The sequence below is a fragment of the Labrus mixtus genome, chromosome 13 (assembly GCF_963584025.1).
Source record: "Labrus mixtus chromosome 13, fLabMix1.1, whole genome shotgun sequence".
Lineage (NCBI taxonomy): Eukaryota > Metazoa > Chordata > Actinopteri > Labriformes > Labridae > Labrus > Labrus mixtus.
The window spans coordinates 20303647-20323572 of record NC_083624.1 but is presented as its reverse complement, the minus strand read 5'-3'; the positions used below and the strand labels follow the sequence as shown (position 1 = coordinate 20323572).

At 43.2% G+C, this 19926-nt stretch overlaps 1 protein-coding gene across 1 annotated transcript in view; it reads left to right on the top strand.

Annotated features, from left to right (window-relative positions):
* The window catches only part of LOC132987190 (titin-like), a 169636-nt gene that overhangs the window by 49252 nt on the left and 100458 nt on the right, over positions 1–19926 (top strand). Inside the window, exons 75-102 of the mRNA XM_061054087.1 lie at positions 15–308; positions 934–1212; positions 1492–1770; positions 2223–2513; positions 3397–3684; positions 4149–4271; positions 4497–4779; positions 4860–5043; positions 5603–5683; positions 6462–6729; positions 7107–7316; positions 8183–8260; positions 8349–8375; positions 8625–8813; positions 10347–10415; positions 10749–10820; positions 11017–11094; positions 12047–12259; positions 12771–12845; positions 12981–13055; positions 13237–13704; positions 15996–16070; positions 16277–16363; positions 16600–16689; positions 16886–16960; positions 17124–17213; positions 17644–17679; positions 17829–19841. Of these exons, the coding sequence (XP_060910070.1) occupies positions 15–308; positions 934–1212; positions 1492–1770; positions 2223–2513; positions 3397–3684; positions 4149–4271; positions 4497–4779; positions 4860–5043; positions 5603–5683; positions 6462–6729; positions 7107–7316; positions 8183–8260; positions 8349–8375; positions 8625–8813; positions 10347–10415; positions 10749–10820; positions 11017–11094; positions 12047–12259; positions 12771–12845; positions 12981–13055; positions 13237–13704; positions 15996–16070; positions 16277–16363; positions 16600–16689; positions 16886–16960; positions 17124–17213; positions 17644–17679; positions 17829–19841 (6390 nt within the window). The remainder of the gene's footprint in view (positions 1–14; positions 309–933; positions 1213–1491; positions 1771–2222; positions 2514–3396; positions 3685–4148; positions 4272–4496; positions 4780–4859; positions 5044–5602; positions 5684–6461; positions 6730–7106; positions 7317–8182; positions 8261–8348; positions 8376–8624; positions 8814–10346; positions 10416–10748; positions 10821–11016; positions 11095–12046; positions 12260–12770; positions 12846–12980; positions 13056–13236; positions 13705–15995; positions 16071–16276; positions 16364–16599; positions 16690–16885; positions 16961–17123; positions 17214–17643; positions 17680–17828; positions 19842–19926) is intronic.

Sequence of the window (19926 nt, the reverse complement as noted above, 5' to 3'; positions counted from 1 at the left end):
GTTGCCTCTCTCAGAACCTGTGCGCTTTGTGAAAAAGCTCGAAGACACACCTTACCGTCTGGGCGATCCATTGCGTCTGTCTTGCACTTACGCTGGAAGCCACCAAGTGCACGTCAGCTGGACAAAGGACGGCAAACCAATCTGGGCTTCGTACAAATACAACATCAAGACCACCAATTGCTTGTGCGTTCTGGAAGTCCTCAATAGTGACAGAGAAGAAGCTGCCGGAGTCTATTCTTGTCAAGTTTCAAACGCAGAAGGTTCTGCCGCCTGTGACGCTTACGTTGTTTGTAAAACCTCTAAGAAAGGTATCACTTCCACAAATCACCACAGCACTCATTTCTTATTGGCTAACACTGATCAGCAAACATTTGCTAATTACAACCATTCAGAGCAGATGTTGTATCCTACTCCGAACTGGCTTCTGTTCTTCTGGTATTTCCTTCCGTTAATGTCAAAGTGTCTCTTCCCTGAAAAGCTCAAAGAAGTTAGAAGTTTGATCACATGGCGTTGGTGACCATAAATGTTCCGTTTTAACTTTTTCCTTTATTAATTTGATTCTCTTGAGCTAATTTATATAATCCTCCTAATATCAGTGGAGTCGCCCCCTGCTGGCTTCTTATTGAAAAATTGGTCTCACCTTCGAAGGTCCTCCGTCATCGATGCATAGACTGGTGTTCTCGCTGATACCGGGTCTCACATTTTTAAACTAGTTCAGGCTAGTTTAGCATTTACCTGGGCTGTAAATAAAACGTTTCTGATGGGGAAATCTAGAGTGTTGTGCAGTCATTGCCTTTGAAACAGAAGCCGTCCCTGGAGTAGGATCTTTTTAAGCTATGCTGCACACTTCAATGAATAATTATTACAGGATTCACTTTTGCTTTTGCTTGCTTACCATTATTGCCATCTAACAACCCTCACTGATTCTCACAGAGCCTGCACACTTCATCAGAAAGCTGGAAAACACCACATTCAGAGTCGGCCAGCCGCTGACACTTAGGGTTGCATTCACGGGTAGCCAACGAGTGAGTGTGAGCTGGAGGAAGGATGGCAGTCCGATCTGGGCCTCTTATCAGTACAATGTCAAGACCACAGACTGTAGCTGTGTGTTGGACGTCCTCAACAGTGACAGAGAAGACGCTCAGGGAAGATACACTTGCGAAATTTCCAACGCAGATGGATCTGACATCTGCCATGCTTATGTCAAACTAGGTAACCAGAACCAACAGCACAGTGCTTGTAGTTTGCATCATTTATTCATGCATGAAGTGAATAATTCCTAACACTAAAAACCCTACCCCATTCACATAGCTTTTCGACTGCCGGCCATACCTTCATGTACGGGTAAAGTTCTCTCCATTCACATAGCCTCTCTTATGCGCATGAGGACGTCGCAGATGTCTTTGGATATTGCGCGGCCACGTACCATTTTGTCCTCTGCATGTACGGGTCATTAATTCCTATGACTGATGTCAACATTGCTTCTCTCAGAACCTGTGCGATTTGTCAAGAAGCTGGCGGACATGTGCCATGAACAGGGTAAACCCTTGAGGCTGGAGTGCACTTACAGCGGCAGTCAGAGGGTCAACGTGACATGGAAGAAGGACGACAAGCTGATCTGGGCTTCTTACCAGTACAACGTCAAAACCACCGACTCCTCGTGTGTTCTGGAGGTTCTCTACAGCGACAGAGCCACAGCAGCAGGAAAATACACATGCGAAATTTCCAATGCAGAAGGATCGGACACCTGTCATGCTCATGTTAAAATAGGTAACACATTAACCAAAAGCTTTTCCATCACAACTTCATCCCCACATTTGGTTCCATGTACTATCACTAACCTCCAGTGTAGTGATCGTTCCTGTGGTCGTGTTCTCGTTGGTTCGTAACATCTGTTAGGTCTTGAGTCACGTTGTGTTCTTCAGGGTTGGCTGGTCCTGGTCCTGTGTTTGCCGGATTTGGACAGAAACAGATTTTATGATGAGAGGTCATTAAGAGAGTTTTTCATCATGTTATGGCTGGGTCAGATAAATATTAGATAGCTTGAAAATAGTTTTTAATAGACAGGGTGGATGTTCTGTTTGCTTCTGTGTTGCAGGTTGTTTGATGTTGTCTCTGTGCTGTGGCTCTCTGTTTTCCCAGTATTAAGGTTCATGGCCCAGCGGCCTTTAAAAAAGATTCTTACCCTGCCTGATTTTGTTCCCTTTCTCCCCCACTAACAGAGCGCAAAGTGCCTCCAAACTTCACCAGGAAGCCCTCTGAGTCTATGGTGGATTCTGTGGGTAAGACGGTGAAGATAGAGGGCCGGGTGTCAGGCTCTCAGCCTCTGACCGTCACCTGGTACAAGGACAACAGCGAAATCTATGGCTCTGACAAATACGATGTCAGCTTCCACAACAACATGGCTGTGCTGTGTGTCAGAGACTCGTCCACCTATGACAGCGGAGAGTACACATGCACAGCCTCAAATGAAGCTGGAGAAGCTTCATGTCGGGTTTCTCTCTCCATCTCAGGTACGAGGATGTCACTTTATCTGCAATAGAAAGAAATCTCCAATACTGATCAGGATTTGGATTCATGCTTAATTGCCATTTCCTTTTAAAGTGAACATGGGTGTAGTAGAGGCCAAACCTTTTTTAGATGCATATTACATTATTAGCATTTCATTCAAACTGAAGAGGAGTTTTTAAGGGTGCAACACAAAGTTTTGACTTTTTTAAATTCAAGTTGTCATGATACCAAATTAGAAATAGAAGAAATTGGCACCCAAACTTGCAGACAAACTCCTGCACATTGTCTGAATTAACATAAACATCGGCAACATTGGGATTTGTGTGTCGGACTGCACAAATTCAAATCGAATGTGTGCTGTGATATCGTAGCTCATCTTATATCACACAGATTCCGATAGGAATGAATTGACTTCCAGTTTACGGTTGACCTGCCGCCATACTCATACAGACGTAGAAACAAGGCGTTAGGTTGCAAACAATGATCAGCACGAGGTAAAGGACATCTTACCTGGGATATTTGTTAATAACCTGAAATACTGCTGGTTATACCAAAAGAATCCTGGAAAACTGGCCGTCACCCTGGTGGCTTTATTGACCCAAAAAAGATGCCAACATTAAGAGTTGTTGTTGACGGTGTTTATCAGAGAAGCCCTGAAGCTTTTTCAGAACAAATCCCACTGCCAAACCTTGAAGAGTCTACCATTCACTCACACCAGGCACACACATAGTAAAGTATCAGTGTTGTCACAGCCAATACATCATGGCTTCATTTGTAAAGGTTTGTTCTGAAGTGTGAAGCAGACACTGTCGTGCTGCCCATTATTTCACCGTGTTTAAAGCAGTGTGCTATAGTTGTCCTCCTTCTTTGCAATCACTTCTTCAGAAAGCGGCCAGGTTCCAAAGTTCGACATCCCTCTGGAGCCGGTGACGGTGAACGAGGGCGAGAAGCTGAGCATCAAATGCCACGTGATCGGCTCGGCTCCTCTGAACATCCAGTGGATGAAGGACAGGAGGGAGCTGACATCCAGTGGAAACACCAGAATCACATTTGTTGGCGGGACCGCCTCTCTGGAGGTCAGCTCTGCTTCAAAGAGTGACGCCGGAGATTATCTGTGCAAGGCCAGCAACGCCAACGGCAGCAACTTCTGCAAGTCCAGGGTCACTGTGACAGGTAATCAGCTTTGAACAATAATCATTCTACGTATATATCTGAGCGAGGGGCTCTCCATGGCAACCTGTCCTCTTTTACTTTTCACATTAAGTGCTTTCACTGCATCTTCACGACAGAACGGGATGTTTTTCACCAAACTGGAATACTTCTTTCAAAATTGTCCAAAAAGGTGTTTTTGGTTATTTGGGCATTTAAAATGATTTGAGCCGTTTTACCCAACAGTTTGCTTTTATTCCACAGAATATGACTTATTGATCTTTCTTACATCTTTCAACCCAATGAAGCTTTCTTTGATGCATGGTTGTCTAATTTGTATCATTGTATCTGTTGTTGGAGTCATTTATGATATCAAACCGAAGCCTGGTCATAAACAGTCATTAACATTGGACTGTTTGGCCAGAGGCTCATATTGGGCTTGTTGGTGTCAGTCAACACGTTTTTCATCTTCACTTTTCTTTTTTCAGAAAAAGGAGCCAAAGCAGCCCCAGCCGAGCCTGCCGCCCCAGCTGCCCCAGCTGCCGCCCCTGTCAAGAGACTTGACAACCTTTTCTTCATCGAGGAACCTAAAAACATCTCGGTCACAGAGAGTGAGTGAACAGGAGTCCTCACACTGCTTGTCATTAACATTCACTCTGACAGCTTTCAGCCTTTGACACTTCTGAGTAATCATTGCTTTAAAAACAAGACAAAGAGAACAATTCATGGCCATGCCGAATGAAAGATGTAGAAAAAAAAGTGAAAAGAGCAAATCGACGCACTATTTCATACACAGGAATTCTTTATGATGCTTCATGTCTGTATTATCATTGCAGAGGGCACTGCAACTTTCATCGCCAAGATTGGCGGGGACCCGATCCCCAGCGTGAAGTGGATGAAGGGCAAATGGAGGCAGATCACTGCTGGTGGTCGTATCTCTATTGAGCACAAGGGCCAGGACGCCAAGATGGAGATCCGAGAGGCCACCAAGTCTGATGCTGGTCTCTACAGGTGTGTGGCCACCAACAAACACGGAGAGATCGAGTGCAGCGCTGAGATGGCGGTCACCAAGAAGGAGGAGATGGAAGGACTGGGAGACATCAGGACGAGGCTGAAGAAGTAAGATGTGCTGATAGTTTGAGATTATCCACGTCTCCGCCTGTCGAACATTCTCTTATGGTGTTTTTGATTTCCTTCAGGACACCCTCAAAGCAGAAGAGTCCAAAGAAAGAGGGAGACATCGACATTGTGGAGCTGCTCAGAGGTCACGACCCCAAAGAATATGAGAGGATCCTGACCGAGCACGGCATCCACGACTACCGCGCCATCCTGCAGGCCATCGAGTTCCTGAAGAGGGAGAAGGAGATGGAGACTGGAAAAGTGGTGAGAGACGCACAGCTGCGACGGTTTATCAGTGGAGGAATATAAAAAATCATGTTAGTTTTAAGATCGTCATGACACCAGAAAAGTCAACTTTGTTACGACAGTAAAAACTAGGATCAATATTGGAGATGCTTTTGAAAAATGGAGAGAGGGTAGAACGCAGAAAGGTTTACAGACCGATGCAGAGCTGGCTAAACACTGAAGCTTCATTGTCCACCACATGGCAACCTGCGTGAGCATCGACTCTAGAGAGGAGGGGGCGGGGGCAGACAGCTCTCTGTAATGTTTAGAATTTGGACCTTTTTAAATACCAGAGGTCAGAGTTACATATAAAGTATTGCTTGCATGTTGCAGCAGCACAGAGACAAACAAAAGGAGAAGCTTATTATATCAAATAAAAGTAATTCCTGATTGCACTAAGATGAGCTTCTCTCTTTGCCCATGTCTGGATCATGGCTTCATGACTCAAATAATATCACCTGTTTAGTATTTCCGCTTCCTGTCATTATGCGAGGAGAACTTTATTCACTTTATTGAACCATTGACCTTCCGCCTACAGGAAGTGGAGCATGGCGGCCGGGTCGATGAGGCGGACATGGCTCGATTCATCACACAGCTGGAGGGACGTGTCGGCACCGAGGTAACCAACAACCCCATAACACCCCACACCATGGTTTTTACACGGCAAAGTATCAGCATGAAATATTTGATTAAAGAGCTTTAAATCAAAAAGAGGAGAGGGATGAAGCATTACATGATTTATAATAAAACACAGATCTCTATTGAGAAAGCAGACTGAGTTTGAGTCTGTTCATTTAGATTCTTTAGTTCTTCTGTCTGAGCTTTAAATGTGTTCAATCAGCTCAGAGCCTTAACTCGTCTTATCCCGTCAGTTTTATAGAATTAGAGGTTATTTCTGTCTGTTTTAGAGTCTTGAGTTTAATAAAAGTCTCATGGCCCTATGTTTGTTTTTTGACCTAAAATGTTCATTATTTCAGTTTCAGTGTTTAAGTTAGTTGTTTGTGTCCATTTCAGAGCTTTACATTCATGATTAATTACATGAATTCATTATATCTGTCCTTATTTTTGCTGGTTTTTAAAGTCTGTGGTTCATGTCGATCAGTTTTCAAACATGAAGGGACTTTATGAGAATTTGTTTGAACTGATATTGCAGCTTGGTTTTTCTGTTTTAATTTCTTTAACATTATTATGAAAAGCACATCATCCTGTTCTTCCCAACTCGTCTTTTGTCAGATTTAGTTTAATCTAAATAAACATAGAAAAGTCTTCAGATGGCCCCGCCTCTGACAACAAACCTGCGTCCGTATAAACTCAACATTTAGACATGTTTATCAGAATGTTTTATCCGTGAAAATTTTACGATCTCTACAAGATTAAACATCAATCTGAATCCTCAGCCCGTCTCCGTGCTCGAGGACATCACGGACCAGACGACAGCTGAGAACCAGAGTGCCACCTTTGAGTGCCGGGTCCGGATCAACTACCCGGAGATCACACTCACCTGGTACAAGGGCACGCAGAAGCTGGACAGCAGCGATAAGTACGACATCAGCACCGAGGGTGACCGCCACTGCCTGAAGATCAAGAACTGCATGGTGAAAGATCAGGGCAACTACCGCGTGGTGTGTGGACCGCACATCTCCAACGCCAAGCTCACCGTCACAGGTAAGAGCGTCTGGACTTCCTGTCCGCCCTGACGGACGCTTGTTTGTACGTCTGTAACATGTCCATTTTATTATCAGCAGCTGCTTACAGGACAGGTAAGCCGTTTGACTCCAGACTAACCGAACCCACACTGACCTCTTTGAGCCTGCCGGTTCACAGGATGACGTCATTCTCGTGTTCTGTGGAGTTCTTGTGTCTCTTGTGTCTCTTGTGTCTCTTGTTTCTCTTGTGTGTCTGTGTCTCATAAATGTATAGTAAATATAAAAACAAACCAAAGACGAGTATCTTCTAAACATAATAACCTCTAATCAGGATGCCATGTTTAAACGTAACACAAATCTGAAGATGGGAAGTTAACTCTGACTGTTTAATTTTAGCCCAACAAATTCAGTTCACTAAAAGCATCCGAAGTATCTTGGTGGACGAACGCCCTGCTGCCACCTTCGAGTGCGAGTTGGCCTTCGACAACGCCAACGTGACTTGGTACAAAGACTCATGGGAGCTCAAAGAGAGCACAAAATATAACTTCAGGACCGAGGGGCGCCGGCACTTTATGACCATCCGCAACGTAACTCCGAAGGACGAAGGTTTGTGAACAGAAGCGTTCAGATCTCATCACCATGGACAGATTTTATTTTATGTTCAATCACTAAAGGAAAACAAATATTCTGTTTCAGAGGTGAAACTTTGAGGGCTGCACAGTCCTGACGTATTGAATGATTTATTACATCGTGCAGGTTTAGCGTTAAATCACAGCTGATGGCGTGTTGAGACTAAATGTTACTGAAGTTTAAGTTATGGAGCCTGAGAGTCCATGACTGAAAGAGCGACTTGTTATCAGTGTTAGTACACAACCTTCATGAGGTTCTTAAGATTACAAGCTCCTGTGAGGAACTTTTGTATTTTGTCGATTTTGAGCGCCCCGTGTGGGTGGAGGGGGGACCTCTTACCTCTTTGCTTACTTTGCCCTGTTCTGTGTAATTATTGTTATAAACACAAAACAATCTCACACTGCTGAATTTAATCAGTTAAATTAATCACTCATCATGAATCGTTGCCGTAGAAACCAAAGCTGTTGTGCTTCAGGCGCTTGGTTAGCCCTCCAGCTAACCGCCCCTCAGATTGGTTCCAAATATTAAAAACAAACTATAAAGAAAAATGGTCCGTCTTTTTGCTGAGGGTCTAATTTACTCTTTAAGGTCATGAAAAGACATCAGTATTACGTTCAGTCTTTTTCATAAACAGCTAAAACTCCTCACAGGATCTTTAGATGAGACGTAGAACAGAGGGTCATCAGCGTACGGGGATAAAGACGTTGATGGTTAACAGACCTTTTGGCGGCACATTTAATTGCATATGAATATTTTTGATGTGACGTTTGAAGCTTAAGAAGTGAGCTCTATCTGAACACCACACGGTAATAATCAGCGTCATACTGTCCTCAATCTGTCAGGCGTTTACTCGGTGATTGCTCGTCTGGAAACGACCGGAGAAGCTCGAAGCACCGCTGAGCTTTACCTGTCGGGCAAAGGTGTGTACTCGCCACCACACAGCAGAAGTCTCTGACGTTCAAACCAAAACTTCAGATAAAATAACATTCTGTACCCTGTCCTTTACAGAGATTGGGTTAGGAAGGGTTCCTCAGGGTGAGTATTTCAAATCACTCAAACTTATGACAGTAAAACTGAACAAGTCTTCAGGTTCAAACCAGCGAGAGGAAACCTTCACTCCGTTATTCTGAGACTCACAGAGCTTCAAAGTTCAGAGACACTCAGATTGTTGATATGTTTAAACACTTATTGTAAAATGGAGAAACTGTGAAGTTTTGCTGTCATAAAACAGTCGAATATTTGACTTCAACATGGAACTGATGTTGATTTGTGAAAAACCTTCAGACGTCCCAGACTCATCGGTTCACGTGTCACAAACGTCTTCCATGGTGGTCCGAGGTGAGTCTGGGACGCTTTCATCAAACAAACTTTCCCTCTTTAACACTTTTACACAGAAATCACTCACTCTTAAATGTTTCTCTACAAAAGATTCTGCTGAGTTTTATCAGTACGAAGAACGAACACAAGTCAAAGGTACATAAAGGAATAATTCACATTTACTAAAATCACTTTGAATTTTGATTTTGCGTGAATAAAAATGTGACTTAAACATTAATATGAAAGTGTGCCCCTCCCCCGTCCTGAAGTTTAACCTCCTCCATCATCCAAAATAACCGAGTGAACATTACAGCCGCCCTCCCTCCTGACAATAATCCGCCGTAACAACTTTAATTCTTCCACCTTCTCTAAAGACGTATTTCAAATGTCAGGACATACAGGACAAAACAGACGTACAGACGAGGATCACGGCCACATTAGGAACTCTGAAAATAATTTTTAATCAAATGTTTCAAGACTGCTTTTCAAAATCTGTCATTAAATTCAAATCAAGAATTCAAATCTGACTTCAGTCACATTTCTGTGAACTCAAAAATAATTATGGAAGGAATTAATCTCAGTGTTTGAGGACTACAGCCTCAGTGCATTGGGGGTGCACACTAACCACTAGGCTACCTGCGCCCCCTTTAAGTCTTTAGTCACCCTTTCTCATCCAGACCTGGATTTTCAAATTCTAAGCCTTTTAATCGAACACAGGCTGAGTGCAAAAATGTTATCTCAGAGATTTTCAAATCAAATTTATAAACATTTAAAGGTCACATATTATTAAAAATCCAATTCACCATGTTCCTCTAACTCTTATATGTGTCTCTAGTCTGTCTACAAACCCCCCAATGATGAGAAAAGTCCATCCTCTCCGTCTTTTTCCTGCTCCACTTTTCAGAAAATGTGTGTTCAAACAGGCTATTTTTGGCGATTTCCCCTTCATGACATCACGAAGGGCAGTAACACCTCCCCCAGGTGGGTGACACTCCCACAGCTAGGTGTTTGTTCTGCCCTCTGAGTCTGCCTTCTCACCGTAAACAATAGGACATGGAGCGAGAAAGCCTGAGAAACTCAAGCCCTTCCAGAGAGGGGGCGTGGTCAGACACAGCTCATTTACATTTAAAGCTACAGACACAGAAACAGCCTGTTCTGAGCAGGGCTGAAATAGAGGGGTTTATAGGCATGATCAAATACAGGATCAGAGTGGATTTAGAACAAGAAACTTCACACACATGTTTTGACGAGCTCTGAGACTTATTTACACTGGTTGATGAGGAGGAGAATATGTGACATTTAAATGAAATAAATCCGATAATCCGTCTTATCAAAATGTGACAAACTTCAAACTGCTGTTTAAAGCTGACATCAGATTTGAGATGAATGGCAGATCTCTGGTGTGTCGTTGTCTGACTCCTCGTCTGTACTGAGTTCAAACATGTAGTGATGACGTTCTGGAGCTCAGATCTAACAGCTGATGGTTCTGTTTTATAAAGTACCTCCATCTTCACTCTGTCTGTCCGTCTGCGTCTCCTTCTTCATGTGTCTGTATCTGTCCTCTATCTTCATCTCCATGTTTCCTCACTTGATTAATCGCAGTAGACCTGCAGACAGATAGAGACCCGTGTCAGTAGTCACGTGTCACTCACGATGTTTTGGTCTAAGCTCACTTTTCTCCTTCACCAGAAGAGAAAAAACCTGTGGAGGAAATAATTGAGAGGACTCAGTTGGATAGCAGAGAAGGAACCCCTCAAGGTATAAATCCCTGATTTTGAAATAAGAAGCAAGCTGGCTGTTTCCCATAAAGCTTGTGGCTGCAGCGTAGTGAAGCTGATCAAAACCGCCACTCTGCTCACCACCGTGTTTGTCTGTCCTCTTGGTTTATTGTTCACGGCTTCAGCAGCTCATAGACGCTTCTCTTCAGTGTATGTGCTCTCGGACTGTTTCCTCACTCTTCTTCATGTTTCTTGTTTTTCACTCGTACGCCGCCTCCTAGCTCTTATTAACCCTCGCTGAAGCTTCCTGTAGTGTAGACGGTGTGAAGTTGATCTGTCATCGTTTTAATGTGAACTTTCTTGATCTTTGAAGCTCCTGAGGGTTACAGGAGAGCAGAGGAGAAACTCTCTGAGCCTGCAGCGCTGTCTTCAGTCTCCTTCACAGGTATCTCACCTTCTCTCCTTTTCACACCTGTATGTTTGTTTGTCTCTTTTCTTACCCGTGCACCTTTGTGTCCTTTGTCTCTTGTTTTTGAGACCCTCTTCTTGTGTTCCTGTTTCTCTTCGTGACCTTTTCATTAAACATTCTTCATGTTAGTTGTGATCAGAGAACTGATGATGATGATGATGATATTTTTAAGTACCTGAGGCGATGAAGCTGCAGCCTGAAGGGACCGTGTCGGCTCAGTCGTGGCAGGAGGAAACTCTGAGCGCAGCAGGTAAACTTTGTTACTCATGTTTGTCTTTGTCTGTTGCTCTTGAGTCTTCATCGACTCAGACTCTTCGTTCTTTAACATGACATGCACAGATCATCCTTCAGGAGTCACATACACTTCATAAAGCACAGACACCAAGATAACATACAGAGTGGATATGCACAGGTCGAGGGTCAAAGTGCAGAAGTGTACCGACTCTTCTTCTTCTGCACATTAAAGTAGAAAACATTCATGCAGAAAGTCTTAATTTCTTAATTATTGCAAAGAAGAAGCATTAAGAGATTTTATTTGAATTTTTAGTCATTTTTTCTCTTGATGTCTGCTCGAATATTTCGGGGAAACTACGCCACTTTTGTGGAGATAAAAAAAACAGAAGTTCCTCGTTATCACAGGGAAACGCAGTTTAATAAAAGGGCTCAGGGCTTCTGTAAGAACACAGACTTTGGTTTCAACGCTTAAAGATTTATTCAATGAAACACATGAAGAAGAAATCTTTTCCAATTTGTTCATAATTTAAAAACAAACAAACACGGACTTACAAACCAAGAACACAAGACCATCCTAACACACATTAGTTTTTGGTCATTTTTAAACACATTTTATTTTTATATCAGTAGTTTTTTACAAAAAATTAAATCGTTTATCTGTACGTTTAGAGAATTTTGCATGAAATGTGAACAAGTTTGTCTTTCAATGTTTCCAACAATTCTTTCTTTGTTTCCTCTTGGATCAATCTTTTGGTATCTTCTTCCCGTCTTGTCTTCATAACTTCATGTTGTCTATAGATTATTGTATTCCGTCCATCTATCTCTCTGTCTGTGTATCCGTCTATCAGGCCGTGTGTGCGTCCTTATATGTTTCATGTTCTCTCTGTTCCCTCTGTGCCTCCTTTCTCTCTTGACGCTGTGTGTGCTCTCTGTTGACTCTCAGCCATCTTTCTCTTTTAATCATGAAGAACCTTCAGTTTACACCAAACCGCAGCCCAAACACGAGCTAGTGACTGTTCCCGGGAAGGTCACTCCTCCACCTGCTCCACCTGAGGAGCCTCAAAGGGTTCCTCCTGAGCCTAAAGCCCAAAAAACCCCTGAGCCAACCGCACCCAAATTGAAGCCTCAAGAACCCAAAGTAGAACCTGTGAAGAGAACACCTGAAGCACCAAAGCCTAAAGGTAAAGTAGTAAATGATCACCTGAAGACATTTTTACACAATGTCCTTCTTAGTCTTTCACATTGCTGTGATCTAAAGCTTTAACCATCATGTCTTCACTGCTAACCTCTTGAGCTGAATCTTTGAGTAACATGTGTTTGTGTTCTTTATCATCTCTTTACAAACTAACTCTAAACGGGAAGGTTGTTGCTCTGCTGTGTCAATAATGAAGCTCACACTTTCTACTATTTTATAAATGTGTTAGTAGTAGAACAAACCCAACCAGAGGAAGTCATAGTTCAGCCAATCAGATGACTCCATCAAAGACTGGAGTAAGATTAAGAAACAATGCAGGAGAGGCGGTGTTTTCTACTTCTTTGACCTCTGTGACCTGTGATGTCATGTGTTGTGTGTTTTGTGATCTCAGGCTTGTAGATTTGTGTGAAACACTCGTCAGAGTGGACACTAATGTTAAAGCCTTTCTGACTTCTATAAGGTTAACAAAGATTTACTCTTTAAAATGTTCTTTAAAGCACCAGAAGTACGAAGAGCTGATGAACCTGCAGTGAAGGTTTCTCCCTCAACACCGGAGCGTCTTCCAGCTAGAGGTATCGATTGATAATGTCTGGAATCGTCCTCATGTCCTCTTATATCGTCTTTCGCTCGTTCAGAGTGTAATCTTTGATGCCATGTTAGCCTTGGTGATTACCTGTTGGTGAAACAATGCATACATTTCTCTTAAGTACAAGATGTTCCCAGACCAGAGGAGCCTGTGGTTCAACATTCTCCATCAAAGGCTGAAGCTGCTCCAACTGCAGGTACTATGAAGATGCTGTAACCAGGCTTCTTTGTGGTTTTGTGTTTGTGTTGTTTCTTTGATGTTATGTGATGTCAAACATTCTTTGAAGATGCTCAGCACTCGATAGAGTGTGACTGCACTTGGTTTGATCAAAAATCATGTTTACAAGATGAACATCTTATTAAAAATGTTCTTCAAAGTTATCACAGAACCAAAGACGCCTGAGCCAGAAGCACCAAAGTATATCTCTGAAACCAAAGCGGAAGAACCGCAGAAGGTTCAAGAAACACCTAAGGGGGTCCTGGAAGAACCGAAGAAGGTTTCTGAAGTCTCCAAGAGGGTTCCAGAAACGCCCAAAAAGGGTCCAGAAGAACAAAGGAAAGTACTCGAGGAACCAAAGAAGGTTCCTGAGGTACCAAAGAAGTTACCGGAAGAACCAAAGAAGGTAGTAGAAGAGAAAAGGAAGGTTCCAGAAACACCAAAAAAGGTTCCAGAAGACAAAAAGATGGTACCACAAAAAACAAAACAAGTTGTGGAAGAAACAAAGAAGGTTACTGAAGCCCAAAAGAAGGTTCCAGTGGCACACAAAATAGTTATGGATCTGCCACTAGAGCCAGATTTGGAACCACCAAGACAAATCCCTCCAGCTAAAAAGCCTCAGCAACAAGGTAGATATGTCTGCAACAAATTCAAACCTCTTCAAACTAATCCTCACCCCTCTTGATCTTCTAACTTGACTTCTTTGTTTGGTCTATCTTGAGCTAATGTGTCATGGTTGTGTCCTGATGTCTGTGCTGTCATGTGTTTGCTCCACCATATTGGTTATGAAAACAGTAAAACAGAGGGAGGTACCTCAGAACACAACAGCACTAATCACACCACAGCTGGAGGCAGGTGCACCCACCAAAGGTACGCCCCAAACTTGCATCTTCTCAGGTACATTTAGAAAGTCAGCAGAGTTTCTTGTAGACTGACTGGTTGTGATTATCTGTTCCTGAATCCAGACGAGGTTGACCCTTCTGGAATAGCAGTCCAACCAAAGTCTAAAGAAACTTCTCAACAGAGAGGTATGATTTACAAAATGTTCAGTTTACATTTAGAGTAAGGATCCCAGCAGAACACATACCCAACTGAAATCGTGTTTTTGTGTTTTGATAGTTTTGTCTTGTGTTGTTTTTCTCTTGGCCACCGCTACATGGTGCAAATCTTCAATCTTGGGTCCTGTCTTAAAAACAACCCCAGTCCCCCTTAAGACTGGTCTTAAACAAACAGCACTAGAACTTGAAGACAGAGCGGCGATTTCTCTAAGGAAGGGTCCAGAAGAACAAAAGTGTCTGGCAGAAGAAGTAGGACACAGACAAGAAGAAGTCCGGAGGTTTGAGAGGGGAGTGGAGCTCTGGGAGTCGACTGTAAGAGAAGACAGCGCTTTGAAAATGGAGATAATACAACAAAGGGTTCGTGCAGAGGAAGAGGAAGAGGTGTGTACATGGTACAATGAAGATCAGCGAGTCGAAGGCACTGAACCGCGAGAAGAAACTGAGCATTCACACACAGAATATGAAGCTCAAGACCTACAGGACACAGGACACGGACATGAAGATGACTCTTATCCAGATGAAACAGCAGCTGACCAGAAATCTGTGTCTCCACCTTTAGAGAAAGCCTCCGTCCTTCCACCAAAAACAGACGTAATCCCTCCTCCTGACAAAAGCTGGCCTACAGAGGAGGACGTTGCTGGATTCACAACCAAAAGAGAGGTATCATCTTACAAGAAAACTCACCAAGAAAAAAAACTCAAGGAAGCTGACATTTCCCGTACGTATGTGGAGCAAGAAGAGGTTTCTGAATCATTCATATCAGTACATCATGAAGAAGAAACTGTCTATCAAACTGAGGATCTTGTTAAAACTAAAATATCCAAGACGCCAAATGAAATCACTGTACCAAAGGCGTCTGAAGTGCCAAAAGAAGTCAGTTTCATAAAAGCTCAGTCTGATGAAGTGGAAAAAATTCAATCTGAAAGAACCGTGCATCATAAAGAAAGAGTTCCAGCTAAGCCTGAGTTTCTCCCCAAATCATCCCTTTCTCATCCAATGGCAACAGTTCCTCCCAAAACAGAGGTGATTACCCTAACAAAGAGGGAGTCTCTTGTGAAAGAAATAACAAGACCTCCTACAGCTGATAGAAAAGTGGATGTCAGAGAAACTGACGCTCAAATGAAATCATCTCCTGTGTCAAATGAAGAACCCGTCCCAGCAAGTAGCAAAGTGTCGCTTCCAGTTCCTGCTAAAATTCCTTCAGCTGAGAAAATGGTCGGTCCTATGGAGGATACTCCACCTTTCACAGATTCTGTCCTCACTTCAATGAAGACCTCTGCTGCCCTTCCAAAAGTAGTGTTACCTCCTGTAGAAGATGTTTCCCAAGACAAAGCCACTCAATCAAAGAAACCAATCACTAAAGACAATGTGTGTCAGACTACCAGACCTCTAGATCCACCTCAGAAGACACCTCTTTCCCCCAAAGAAGAAACTCTTTTATCAAAGGAACCAGCATCTCTGGAACAACAAGTTTTCACCCCAGAGGTGGACTTATCTGAATCTGCTAGAACCACCACAACTGAAACTAAAGAAGAACCAAAGAAGGGGGTACAGAAGACTGAACAAACTCTTCAGAAAGGTACTCTTTCTTTGAGCCGTACAGGCTTATGATCGCCATCAGATCAATCCCTCTTTAAAGAGATACCACAATAACCTTCATGTCTCGTGTCCATCTTCATTGTGAGATGATACTAACATAACATATACCATGCACTAAGGAACCATTCTTGGTCTAATGACATCTTTCATTTCTGTTGTTTGGTTTTACCTTCATATCTTGTCACCTCATTTAAATCCTCTTTGTGTCTTGATTGACCGTGTTGTTGTCTTGGTCGTGATCCTGGCATCTTGTATTTATAAAGTGTCTCCTCCAGAGGAGAAGAAACCATCTGCACCAGCACCAAAACCAAAACCTTCTCATCCTCCTCCTCTTGCAGGTAGTCTGTTCTCTGTGTACTTTCCTCTCTTTTGCTGGCTCATCAAGAGTCAGCCATGTTGTTCTTTTGTCAGTTGGTTTGTTTGTCTTGGTTTTACTGTTTTGAATGTTTCCAGATTCATGTCTTTTGCTCTTTGTGTCACTGTTTATGTTTGACCAAGCCTAATCTTTTCTTGGTCATGACCTTGGCATCTTGTATTTCCAAAGTATCTCCCCTAGGGGAGAAGAAACCATCTGTGCCAGTCCCCAAGCCTTCAGCTCCTCATCCTGCAGAGAAAGTAGCTCCTTCTGCAGGTAGTTGTTATCCTTGGTTTTGTCTGTCGTTGTGAATATATGTCTGTATGTTTGCTGATTTTTCTCTTTGCTGGATGATCAAAAGTTGCCCTCAACTTTCTTTGTGCTCTTTGTTACCATTTCACATGCTCTCCACTGTGTCCCAGTCTTTTCTTGCATTGTTTCAGTGTATCTGTCTGTCTTGATTGACCGTGTTGTTGTCTTGGTCATGATCTTGGCATCTTGTATTTCCAAAGTGTCTCCTCCTGAGGAGAAGAAACCATCTGCACCAGCACCAAAGCCTTCAGCCCCTTCAGCTCCTGCAGCCAAAGTTGCTCCTCCTGCAGGTAGTTCTTTATGTTCATTCTGTCCTCTTTTTGTCGAACCGTGTTTTTAAATGTTCTGCTTTGTTTCAAATAACAGTCTGTGATGTTCATGTTTCTTTCCTTTTAACGTCTTTAATCTGTCCTCTCGTTTAATGTCTTATCACTTTCACATCTTCTGCCCTCTTGGTCATTCTCTTTGGTATCTTCTACTCCTAAGTGTCTCCTCCAGAGGACAGGAAACCATCTCCACCAACACCAAAGGTTCCTGTAGAAAAAGTGATTTCTCCAGCAGGTATTTTCTTGTGTTTGTCATCAGTGTTTCAGTTTCTGTCTGTCCTGCCTCTCAGAACTCTGTAGGTTTGAAATCTTTAACTTTGTGTTGTTTCATTATCTGTCAGTTGTTTCTTGATAATCAGATCTTTGCCAGTGATTTAATCAAGTTGGCGTTCTTGTAGATCAAGTATCACCAATGGAGAAGAAACCATCTCCCCCAGCCGTAAAGGCTGAGCGTTCTCCTGCATCAGAGGAAATCCCTCCCCCTGAAGGTAACATCCCTTTAACTGTTCATCCTGTTCATCGATCTGTTTATCTAGTACGTTGATGAGTTCTTATGTCTTGAAATCAATCTGAGCTTTCTTTTATGAAATGTGTTCACCGTCCAATCCTGTCTTCATGTCCTGGTCTGGTGTTTGTCGAAACCTAAATAAAAGTTCAGTCCTCAACCCAACCCGGTCCACATCTATATATTAACAGTATCTTTCAAAAGAGGCCAAACATCTCCGGATGCATCTGGATTTAACTTACCTGGAGTCAACCTAATCGTTGAAATTCTGCACAAAAGCATGCCACACCTTCTTGACTCAAGGCTTTGTCTGTCTGAAAAAAACACATCTTCTTTGACCCTGAATTATTCCTTCTTCTTTAAGACTGTATGTATCATGTGTACTTAGATTTATCTCATTCAAATTCTTTCAGACAAGGGACCAGTTTCAGCGCCTGGGCCAACTAAAGGTATACAAATATTGGCTTCTTTACTTCGTACGGGCAGTTAGACATTCTCTCATAAATGAGTTTTCTGTTGTTTTTCATGTTCATGTTCCAGTGCTTTGTGTGTCTTTATGTTCATGGTATAAAACGTGTATTTACTGCCTAAACCACAGTGCCAGCTCTTAAGCAAAAGGGTAAGATTCCGGTTCAAGAGACCAAAACACCTGAATCACCGAAGAAGAGTAAGCTCACCAGAATACCCAAAGAGAAGGAACCAGAACCAGAGGTCATTACGCTGAAGAAGGTTCCAGTGAAATCTCCAGAGCCTGAGAAGCAAGTCATAACTCATAAAGCAGAAGTGACCAGGCATCAGGACCAGGAATTGATAGTTCATGGGCTTCACGACAGAGAAGATCGAGAGATCTTTACACTCGGAAGAACTGAACGAGTCTTCACCGCAGAGGAAGAGACGGTTCAGTTTGACTATTTTGAGGAGGTTGAAAGAGATGAAGTTGTGTTGAAAACAGAGAAAGAAGGATGGACAAGAACTCCAAAACCACAGAAGGAGGAAGAACCCGAGGTGCCAAAGGTCGAGAAGAAGAAAATAACCAAACTGCCAAAGACAGATGGGAAGAAAGAGTCAGTCAAACTGAAACCATCTGAAAAATCTGGAAAACCAGAAGAAGAACCACAAGGGATCAAACTAAAAAAGGTGCCGACCAAACCCAAAGAGCCTGAGAAGGAAGTCATTACTCACAAGGTTGAAGTGGTGAGGCATTTCGATACCGAACTGACTGTTCAGAAGCTCCGGGACAGAGAAGATCGAGAGGTCCTCACACTCGGGAGAACTGAACGAGTCTTCACTGCAGCTGAAGAGATGTCTGAAATGAAGCGTCTGGAGGAACCTGAACAACTGGAGCCAGAAGAAGAAAAATCCAGATGGATACGAATCCCTAAATTCCCAAAAGATGAAGAGGAGCTAGATTTAACTAAAAAGAAAATAAAGAAGTTGCCAAAGAAAGATGAGGACCAAGAAGAAGTGACACTGAAACCATTTGAAAAACCTCAGAAACCAGAAGCAGCTGAAGCTCCAAAAGCTAAGAACAAAGGTGAAGCAAAGGCAGATACTGAACGCACTCCATTCAAGAGAGCTGAGACACCACAAAGAGATCAACCCTCTGCTGCTGTTAGACACAAGAAAGATGAAGACACTCCCACGAGGAGTCCAAAAGGAACTCCTGAAGTCAGTGAAGACCAGAAGGAGACCCCGCAGGTGAAAAAGGCTGATAAAGTCCACAATGAGGAACCAGCAGCCACCGACAAGCTCCGGGGAAAACCTAAAACCATTACCAAACAAGTCAAAGAGAAAGAGCAGGTTGTGTTGAAGCCTTTCACACACGACACCAAACCTGAAGAAAAGCAGGAAACAGAATCTGAAGAAGGGGAGAAGAAGCCTGCAGACACCAAGGTCCCCAGCCAAACTCCACAAGATGACATTCCTAAAGACGTGAAAGAACAGCAGCTCAGGAAAGTTGATAAGACCGTAACTCCTACAATAGAGGACGAGAAACCTCAGGAGAGAGAGAAACCGGCTGTTTCACAAAAGAAGGCAAGTCCACCAGAACAGAAACAAGCAGAGAAAGAGATCCCATCAAAACCAACAGACATCTTAAAGAAAGGTATCCAACTGAAAAAGACTCCTTCTCCCAGAGTCGTTAGAGACAAAGTGGAAGAAGAAAAGCCTCTAAAGCCTATCGAACAACTGAAAAAGGTCGAGCTTAAAAAGATGCCTTCGCCAAAACCCAAAGAAAAAGAACCGGAGCAGGTCCCCATAGAGCCGAAGCCAAGTGCTGAAAAAGTCAAACGGATTCCTAAAACAGTTTCCCCAAAAGACTCAGTCGAAGCTGTGACGCTCAAAAAGGTCCCAAAGAAGCCGACCCCAGAGGAGGCATCAGAACCAGACAGGCCTGGTAAAGGACGGGTCCCAATGGTGAAGGAGGTCTCTCCTGGAGCCGTGCAGATGAAGAAGGTTCCCACCCAGCCTGAAGAGGAGGTGTTTGAAGAGGAAGAGGAGGCGAAGGAAGAAGAGGAAGCCTGGGGATGGGAGCTGGTTCCCTCAGATGACTGGGAAGTTGAAGGGGTGGATGGGGCTCGGGAGACTCCGGTGGTCCCGGGTGGAAAAAGAGGTGAGACGCAGTCCAACAAAACCCATCTTCATCGAATCATTCTGGAGCGCCATCATCCATCTCCAATGACTCGTCTAATCTTCAT